The sequence below is a fragment of the Pyrgilauda ruficollis genome, unplaced genomic scaffold, assembly GCF_017590135.1.
Source record: "Pyrgilauda ruficollis isolate IOZ18807 unplaced genomic scaffold, ASM1759013v1 scaffold15, whole genome shotgun sequence".
Classification (NCBI taxonomy): Eukaryota; Metazoa; Chordata; class Aves; order Passeriformes; family Passeridae; genus Pyrgilauda; species Pyrgilauda ruficollis.
This window is the reverse complement of record NW_024513654.1, coordinates 17,992,791-18,003,121: the sequence shown is the minus strand read 5'-3', so window position 1 is coordinate 18,003,121 and position 10,331 is coordinate 17,992,791. Positions and strand designations below refer to the sequence as shown.

General features: G+C 38.3%; 1 protein-coding gene across 1 annotated transcript; it reads right to left on the bottom strand.

Moving 5' to 3' along the window:
- Positions 1 to 6,228: 6,228 nt before the first annotated feature.
- On the bottom strand, positions 6,229 to 9,647 carry GDF2 (growth differentiation factor 2). The gene is made up of 2 exons (XM_041461476.1): positions 9,067 to 9,647; positions 6,229 to 7,404 (listed from the first exon to the last, which is right to left on the bottom strand). Exons 1-2 carry the CDS (start codon positions 9,407 to 9,409, stop codon positions 6,464 to 6,466), a joined length of 1,284 nt encoding a protein of 427 aa, XP_041317410.1. The 5' UTR covers positions 9,410 to 9,647; the 3' UTR covers positions 6,229 to 6,463.
- Between the last annotated feature and the right edge of the window lie 684 nt (positions 9,648 to 10,331).

The following is a 10,331-nucleotide window of genomic DNA, read 5'->3' as shown; positions in this document are numbered from 1 at the left end:
AAAGTGGGTAGCTTAAATGCAATACTGATTTTAACCACAGTTAGAACTGCAGTGATCCTGCCTTTTACTGTTATTTATGAAGAGCTTATACCAGGAGATTCTTCAGTGACTAAGTTGTATCAATATTTAATATTCTTTCAACAGTTGTTGACAATACATTGTCTTTGGTGTTTTTTAGTCTGAGCTGCAAAGGACTGTTCATACATTCTATGACTAAGGGCTCCAAACAAGGAACTCCAGACATTTAGCACAGCTCATAAAATCCAAGGTAATGACAGCCTTTTAGTTTCTGTGCTGAGAACTGCCAGCATTTTAAACAGGACTTTGAAACACATTTGCCTCAACATAATACAGCTAAATCTGAGATGACTTTAATCTTCACAATTTGCACTCAATTAGGATTTACTTGTAATACCGTTGGGTAACATATGGTCATGTCTGATGACAGCTCCCAGCCAATAGACTTCAGGCTCAACATACCAAAATAGAATGTGGGGGGGTTGTTTTCTTCTGCTCACAATGTATTTGAGACCCTATTGTATTAAGAGTGTGAAAGAGGATCAGAAAATGCGGGATGCAGGCTGTACCCGCTCTGAGCTCCAGTATGACATGCCCAAGATATACAAGAACAGATTCCTGGCTTCAAGTTTGAAATGAATTACTACCCCAGCCACTCTGTTTGCTGGAGGTAGCCACAAGAATAGACTCTGAAAACTGGGAAGAGCATGTTTTTGCATTCCTGTCAAAATGTTGCTACATATGAATGCATGTGGAGGGGAGTGTCTAAAGATGGTCTGTCTAAGCCTGTCTGGATGCACTCTGTTGGCATATGTGTGCGTCCTGAATGAAGCCTGCCACTCACAACTTTCAACTTACTGTGCAAAGGCTGTTACAGATGTTATATACAAGGTGCTAACAGTCACTTCATCTTACTTGGAATGTAACAGACAGAGATGAATTGCCATGAAGACAATAGTCAGAAAGGAGACAAGAACAGAACAGCAACTGAGTATTTTTAATCAGTGTTCCAGATATCAGCTGTGCCTTCCATACCTAAATGAGGTTATCTATCACTGCTAAACTCTTTACATGACATTTTTTCCATAGCATTTAAGGAAGTATTTCCACATATGAACAATATTCTTCTCCAGTAAGGCCTTATATGGAGGTTAAAAATCACAAAACAGCACTTTCCTGCCTGTGATTGTTATATAATAGTAAGATTACAAAAAATACTTTTGTCTATTTTCCTGACATTTATTTTGCCTTTTATTACAGTCTATAAAGATTTTCATATCAGAAGTGCTGGAAATGGTAGCTGAGCTTCTTATGAAACAAAGATACTGAGAAATATATATGGTATTGTGATTAGATAAGGCAAAACCCCACCGCTCAATTTATTTCTCAAGTTATTCACATTCATTCTCATATACTTTATTGCTGCCACATTAAAAAAAGCCCAAAAAACAGCTTCATAATGTAAATGTAAAATTAAGGATTTTTTCCGACATGCACAATTTAAAATGCTAGGACAGTGGAAAAAACTATTTTTCCACACTGGATTTGTTCAGTAATATATTTCTATTGAAATTCAATATGAATATTCAGTATGGATTTCTGAATTCAATGGGACATGTAACTTTCACTGCTACCTTGGTAATTCTTTACAGATGGTGTTAGAAGGTAAGAATCCTTTCTGTGTGGTGTAAATTCCTTAAGATTTGGAGAATGACTATTTGCTTACTCATTTTGAGGCACATATAGCTTAAATTTTCATCAAATATGTTGTTTAATGCAAGCTTGTTCATTGAACTCTGAATAACCAGATCCAAAATGTAACTCTACCATCTATTCTAATTTATATTATAACTCAAGCCAAATTCTTATTTTGATTTTAGTTTTGAGCAGAACTAAATAGCTAAGGCCTAGTTTTAGCTTTTATAACTCATAAAACTTTATGATCCTCTAAAATCTGTCCACAAGTATTTCATTTTCTGACTTCCTGTGGGTATGAATTTCCCGCATACTCTGAAAAGGTATTTTTTATCTGTCCCAGACTAGTCTGCATGCAGAGTCTGCCTTACTCAGATCACATGCTAAAAATCTTCCATAGGCACAAGATTAAATGTTTTGCTGTGTATTATTTGCATTCTATATTCTGCTCCAATATTCCCCAGCTCTCGTGTGCAGCTGACCCCACCGTTCCCCATCAGACTCATGTAGATATTTGGTCACTGACAAGCTGCAGTAGCAGGAGGCTCATCTGAAGGTGGCAGCAAGAACACCTTTTTCACTGGCAGAGATGCCAACAGGATAAACGTGAAAGTTGGAATAAACTACTTTTGGTTTTAGTAAAGCCTTTAATACAGCCATTTTTAAAATTATATGTATGAATAAAAATTAATTTAAAGGTGATAGCTGGCTTCCAAGGCAGAATTGAGAGGCAGAATTTATTAACTGAAGCACAGGACTATGCTAATGAAATATTTAATGCTTCCAGGACTTCAATAAGTATTTCTAGACAAACCTTCACTGCCTTTTATAGATGTACAAGTCTGGGTCAGTACTACTTCACAGCTGTCTGTGACAGGCATGACTGGATTGCATAGGTATGGTCTAAGTCTGTTCTGTTCTGTTCTTGTACTGTTTGGTACAAAGGAAAACTTGTTCCTGAGTAGGCTTTCTAGGCCCCTGAAAAATAAAAAGAATTAATAATAACACCCTTAGATTCCTTTCTAATTCCCATGCCAAAAGAAGTAACGTTAGATTTTTGTCCCAAGGTTATTCAGTTTTTATGCCATAAAAACATGTACAGATCAAAATTGAAGTTGGAGGTTTTCTTTCACATTATTTTAATATTAAAATATTTCCATTTTATGAAAATGAAAATAGTATTCTGAGTTGCTTAATGATTACATTTGTAATAGTAAAAACTTAAATCCAAAATGTGTTAGATTTTGATTTTTTGTAAATCTTCCCTTCCCTTCCCTTCCCCCCCTAGTTTTACAGTGATCAAGAAAAATAAAAAAAAGGGAATGAGAAGATGATTTATATTTTTTAATGTAAGACTGAGTGAGGGTAGAAAAATTGTATTCCCATTTTGAAATCTCTCTAATTTCAGCCAGGAGCAGGTGGAGAGTCATCACAGTTTATAAAGCACAGCTGTGATAAACTCACATTGAATAGCTCCACTGAACAGATGAACTACTATATTCTAGGTAAGTAGAAGATTCAGGAGGTCATCAAGAAAATGCATTTCAAATATGCAACCTGACCTAGTTCAGAAACATACTTTTGAACGTGCAGTCCCTGAAGAATTGGTATATTACGTGTTTGCATTATATTTTCTGTATTCTCTACATCCTACATTTTGGATAGATTTACGTGTTTTTTCAGTACACAAAGCAGAGTTAGCCAATCACAAATAGTGAATATTAAATACTCTATCAAGCCCTCCTGTCCTGGGGTTATATGTGAAGCAGTGAGAGGTCCAGTCGCCCACAGCAGGCTTTGTTTAGTGCCACCGGGGATGGCTGCCCCCAAACTGATCCGATTGCCGCAGATGGTTCTGCTGAGCCCCTGACGGCTCCTCCTGGCACTGCTGCCCCCCATGCTGATGTATGACCCCTTGAGCTGTGCAGCTGTGACATCAGCCTTGTGTTTATGGCAAACGAGTAAGTTTTCGTTTTAACTGTGCATCTGCTGAGCACTGCACAAGCCCCAGCCTGCTCCTCAGTAACAGCAAGTTGCTGGTCAGTTTGTAATCCAGCCACGAGGGAGGGGTTTCTCTGTGTCCAGTGGGGCCCTGCTTGAAGCAGAGGCAAGATGCTTACCTGTTCTTCACAGCCTGTGGACTCTCCAGAACCATCATGACCTCTTGGCTGACTTGCTGCATCCCAAAGCATTTGAAACCTGAGCGATCTCAAACAATTATTTAAAATTAAATGTGCAAAACTACATAAATCAAGCTGCTAAATGTAAAGCCAAACATCAATTTGACACGCACTTCAGCCATGCTGAAGGTAGCAGCAGCTGTAGTCACTACTGGGCTCCCATTTCATCTTGACCCTGTTCATTACCCTGTGGAAAGATTCATGTTTCATTTTACTACCATGCCAACCAAAATGTTAAGCCAGTGGACATATGATCATTAAAGCTGGCTGGAAACACAATTGATTTTTTCACTGAATATAAAAGCAACTTCTAGTCCAGTTTTGTGATGGGATCTGCAGGTCTTCTCTGGAATTCTAAGAGCATAGCTAGGAGCTGAGGTTTTGAGCCCAAAATGGTTTGGGTTATTTTTTTTCCCATCCAAAGAAGGGAAATAAAGATCGATGTTTGACTTCAGAATGTAACAGCCCCCCCCCACCATCCCTCGATCATTGAGAATTTCCCTCTGTGAAGGTTTTTCCCCTTCCCCATTTTTTTTCATTTAATTATGGACAAAGTCCTGTATTCAGTGAAGTTAAAATATAACTAGGACCTTGTGTTTAGATGACTGGAGGGCACTTAGCTACAATTACATTGACACGAGGGTGAATAAGTCTTCTAATGTGATCACACCAAGTGCATGTTTGGTTGTTTCTGTCACTTAAGAGAAGTTTTGCAAAATGTCAGGAGCTTAGGAGAGAGGAACAAAATAGGGAGACAATATAGGGGGCTCTGGCAGGAGGAAGACATAACGACTGCAAGATGACAGATGCCAGTGGTAAAATGATTACTGCTGTGGGAAGCTTAAGAAGTAAATGGCAAGCAGCTAGGGATGGAGTTTGCATGGACCCAGATCTCAGATCTGATCCAATTGCAGACCAGTTCTAAAGAAAAAGACTATAAATCAGTTCAAGAATTCTAGTGAATCATGCTTTGTGCTCATGGTTTGTGATCTAACCAGCAGTTCTTGATGGAATTACAACTGCCCTGCTCACACTCACCTGCTATTTGCTCTGTATTAGGTTAACAATAGTAAATAAACTGTGTATTGGATTTCAAGCTGACCTGTTCATGCCGAATGAATTCGTCTTGCCCACAGGCTGTCCTAATTCAAAACATATGTATTGATTTAAATTCTGTTGCTTCCATACATTAGGGTATTGTTTTGATTTTTGCCTCATCAATATTCTCCACGTTTTTGAATGGATGCATAGTTTGATAAGGATTTGGTTCAAAAGAGTTCTCAGGTAGATGTGTATAAGGTGGTTAAGGAGTAGAAGTGAGGTGCACTATGGTGATGTTGTACAACACTTATCCCTGTCACCTGCAACCAATTTAAGATAGTTTGTCCTTTTACAGGCACAACCTCCATTAGCATCAAAGGGAGCTTTTAATTGCAGGAAAGATGGGGTCCTTGTTTAGTGAAAATAAAACTGAAGCCAGAAAAATGATAGTAGGATAGTATATTTCTCATACAGCAATGTAATAGGACACAGATAGAAGTTTTCCATTTTTCTCAGACTTCTAAGGGGTGAAGAATTTTGTACGTAAAATAGAGTATTTCCTAAGAAGAAATTTTTAAAAAATCAGAACCTCATGCCAGACTCTGAACAACAAATTTAGGCCTCTAAATAAGCAGCCTGAGCTCTTCAAAAGTGCTGAGCTCTGCCAACCCCCACTGCTCTTAGGATACAGATTCTAAGGCTGGACATCATTTGACTGCACGTTCTTGCAAAGAAATACTAAGAATATGCAGTAGGTCAAAGTGGCTCCTTATCTTTGTGGGGCGATAAGGGCTGCTGCTCCTCCGAGGAAACAGTGTCTTAGAAGCGGAAGGCTGCACTTCTTATCATTCAAGTGTGTGCCATAAAGGGGTAAAAATAGGGACGCTGAGGATAAGAAAGCTGAAACTAAGGCACCTGCTACCCACAGAAGGAAACTTGGGAATGAAATAAGTGAGAGTCTCTTCTGTTTTGAATGCTGCAAATCTTCACTTACAGGAACAAATAATTTGCCTGTAAAAGCCTCTGAGATTACTGATATGAGAAAAGGCTTCCTGGATTTAGATTCCTGACTTTATCATGCAGACAACATTCCATTTACTGAGTTTTACCGAAGTTGAAAATGTTAGAGTTGACTGAGAGAATTAGATTTCAAGAGCTGTTAAACATTTGCAGGACATCCTAAACCCCCACTGAAAATCATCTAGTTTGTGACCTAAATACAGCTGATTAAATAGAAAGTTTGAAATAAGACATTGACATTGTATCACTGTCATCAGATAATGCATAGTTCATTCAATCTCACAATATTTTAATCCAGTATTCACTTTGCCATGATATATAAGGCAGGCTATTTACAAAGATTCCCATTCCTTAAATACCAATTTTCCCTTAAAACAAGCAGCAACAACCAGTCCCACACCCTGCTCCAAACCTTGTTTGTAATGGTCTTCATTTGCATCACTATTATACAGATTTACAGAGGACAGAAAAGGGGCATGTTCCTATTCTTAGAGATTCTGCCTTGTATACTACCTGCAGCCACATTCTGCCACTTTCATCCCTTCATAGTTATATATCAAAGTGGGCACACCAGCATCATCCTTATAAAGAATGGAGATTGAATCCAGTTTGGTTGGAACACAACAGGCCTTGGAGGCTTTTTTTGGATTTTGGAGATGCACCAGAGTTTGGACAATAGCATGTTTAGTTGGGGTGACATTATCTGTCAGAGGGAAGAAGCAACCTCCTTTACACTCAAAAGCCTCATAATCTTTTGGTGCAATGATCCAGGAATCCCAGCCAATCTCTTCAAAGTTCACATGGAGGGAAGTTCTCCTGCAGTGGTTGGCTCCAACACTTCTCTTGCTTCTGGAGGAATGCAGGTGGGATCCAGTGATGGCCTTTTCCTCTCCCTGCTGTTCCTCTTCAGATGAAGTGCTGTTCTTCCCTAGTTTCTTGAGCACAGTTTCTTGCTCATGAACAATCATCTCGCGGAGCTCCACTTTGGTCTCCTTTGTCCCGTTGCTGCGGTCGTTGGAGAACACAATTAACAGGGGCAGGTTTTTTGTGTCAGGGCTAACACTGACATCCAGCTTCCCACAAGTAAAACCACTCAGAGCTTTAGTCTCTATAACAACCTCTAGCTTATTTTTAGTCTCCAGCTTGTCTGCCCTGACCCATCTTTTCACAGCGCTGGACACTTCGAACATCTTCCAACCACATTCCTGGATATTGTGGGAGACAAGGGAAGATTTGGTATTTTCTGGGTTTTCCCAGTGGCCATCATCTAGAACATCATAAATTACCATGTTGCCTTCCAGTCTAGAGAGAGACCCAACTTCCCTGTGACAGGAGATATAAATTCTCAGTTCAGCTCTGGTGATTTCCTCATATTGTGGAATAGAGATGTTGAAGAACAAAATGTGTTTCTGAAATGGGTTTTCTTCTGGTGAATCTAAAGAAACAACATCTGCAATAGGAAATTAAAACGTGGTTACAGTGCTTCTGACTGTCCAAGTAAGTTGATTTTAAAAGACTCAGGATATATTTTGGGGATAAGAGCATTATAACACATAACACAGCACTAAAGAAAAAAAAAAAAAAGAAAAATCCTCTCTTCTGGCCAAGTTTCAAGGGCAGAGAGTGAAAAGAGGAAATGGAAGTCCCTGGTGTTGGTATTTTACTGTGATTACATAGCCAGGTGAGTGTGTAGAGGGAAGCATAAGGAGGCTGCCTAGAACAAGCTATGGATGATGCTGGGCAGTATTAAGTACATAAATAAGGCAAGTGCAGAGTTTTCAGATTTAGTAATTTGCTAAATATATTTTTTACACAAAGAATTTGTAAAAACACAATGATTTCCTACTTTTCTGCTCTAATATACATATATAAGTGTCTTGAAGAACTGGCTGTGCTGAGGCTTTTGTTGTCTTCAGATAAGTTTGAAAGCAGCTTAGACTGGGAGTTTGGGGAAATATAAAAGTTTTTGAAAGTCCTGAATTGCAGCTCCAATGTCTATCTGAACTGGGACTTGGTGATAAACAGCCTTTCATGCCCAGGTCCCAGACTGTTCCAGGATGCACTCCCTGAGTTTGTGTGGATTTCACATGTTTGTTTGTTTACAAATCCATGCGCAGTACCAGCAAGTCTGCCTTGGGAGGGGCAGATATTTGGCTGGAAGATCAGATTGGTAGTATTTGAAAGTCATCCCTGATGTCTCTTTAATGCTCAATGTAAACTAACTGCTTAATCATGACTGGATTTTAGGGCAATTTTAATTGGCTGTTGCTGCCATTTCTTCAGATCATTTACCGTGTAAAGTAGTCAGAGGGGAGAATGAGATATGGAAACTATAATCTAGGTCCTATAGTTGAGATTTCTTTCTATTTTAGGACTAGGGACACTAATTTGGGAATTTGGAGTTCTCCATAGTGCTGTTACCTATGTATGTCTATTTTTCATATAAACAGAAACTTCATTTCTCCATTTCATTTTTGTAACAAGGACTTTTTGCACTTATTTCTAACTTTTTTACTGCCTGATGGATCTTTTAGAAGTCTATTTAATGTTACATAGACAGGGATCTTGAATTTTTTCTGTTGATATAAGCATGACTAACCATTTCCATATAAATCTTTGTTTAACCCAGACTTTTGGAGAAGCAGTGCTGTTCCTTGTTTGGATCCAGCAACAAATCTCTCAGCCAGTTGCTGTAGTTTTTAAATATGTACAGAGCTCACCAGAAAGAAAAGCTCTCTAGCATCAGTCTCAATTATAGGTGATCAAAAGTTTGCATGCTAACATAAAAACTCATTTTGAAATCTAATATCTAGGATCAAGAAACATGCTTCATGTAAACCTTGTTATTTGGTGCATCATCTTAGCTCAAGTATTTGAGAAGAGAGTATTGTACAGTGAAAATATCAAAGAAGAAAACTAAAGGTAAATGCATTTTTTAAAGATTGAAAGAAACTCTATAATAAGAATACAATCCAAAATTGTAATATTTAATTTCTAAAGAATCTGTGCAAGTTAGGAACTCAGTTTCTTCTGAATTTTAAAAGAATCTGACTATTTATAATTAATTTACTTCTTTAAAAATTGTAGTCCACATATTGAGGACTTTTCCTACCTTCAGTACTGAAGCTCCTTACAATATTGGATGCAGGGATGGAGGACTTGTCTGCAGCATATCTGTTGTATAAATCAATCATGAACTGTGGTGGTTCTTCTTTGGTCTTCACTTGTGAGGGGACTCTTGACAAATTCAAACTCCTTAGTAAATCCATCTTCATATTCTCCAAGAAAGATTTAAAGTTGAAATGGGTCTCATCATCTGCTTCCCCAGGATGAAAGTGTGCATCAGACTTTCCCATAGCTGATAGCCTGTCCCAGTCTTCCAAAGGCTTGCCTCTTGTCAAACAAGCAATGATGTTGAAAACAGACAGTGCAGCTAATACTCCAAAACAACACATTTCTTCTATATTTACTTTCTGGTGGAGAGACAAGAGGATGATGGTATTTGAGCTGATTGCCAGTCTTGTTTCAATACAGACAGAGGAAAGAAGATGTAAGGCAAACAACTGGAATGCCCTTTGCAAATCACTTTCTGGTGTTCTTTTTGCAGTCTGCTTCAAACCCCAGCCTCTTGTCAGTTGTCAAGCAGATTGGTCATACACTTGTCCTTATCAGAGTCATTGATGCCATGCTTCAGCTTCTGTTATCTAGCAAAGCTCTTAGTTAATGAAGATTCTGTAAACATCTGACAAACACATGTGGCTGGTGGGAAGGACATTGTATATTGTAAAGAATCCACATTTCACTTTAGGGTCATCTTTGCTTAATTACATTCTTCTATCATTTCCTTGCCAACACAGAGAGAAGCTTTCTTAGGGACGCAGAAGTTTACACTGTTTTCAGCAAGACTAGAAAATACAGACCTAGAACAAAATCACTCTATTAGCTATTAGCAAATAACATCTCACAAATAATTTATACAATCCCTTCACATATGATTAGAAAATGCCCATTAGTTTGATGGAGACCTGTGATTCTGCAAGACTTGATCTCATGACATTACAAACAACCTTAAAACTTCTTTCCGTTTATCAGCCAAGGGCTATTGTTTGTACACAGTGAAATATCTGTTTTGTGTCAAGTTTGCTTCATGTTGTTTGCAAGATTGTCCATTTTCATTCCTTTGGTGTATGGGAATTTAGGCTTGTTTTTATAGTATCTTATGTAATATATTTCATAGATTCATGATGGTCAATCCAGTCCAAGAACAACCAGTCATTTTTTCAGCAACCTCAAAATGAAGACAGAACTAGGCCTTCCTAGGCAACATGGAAAGTAAAAAGTCCTTTTGAAGATACAGAAGGTTATCTCTGAAGATAT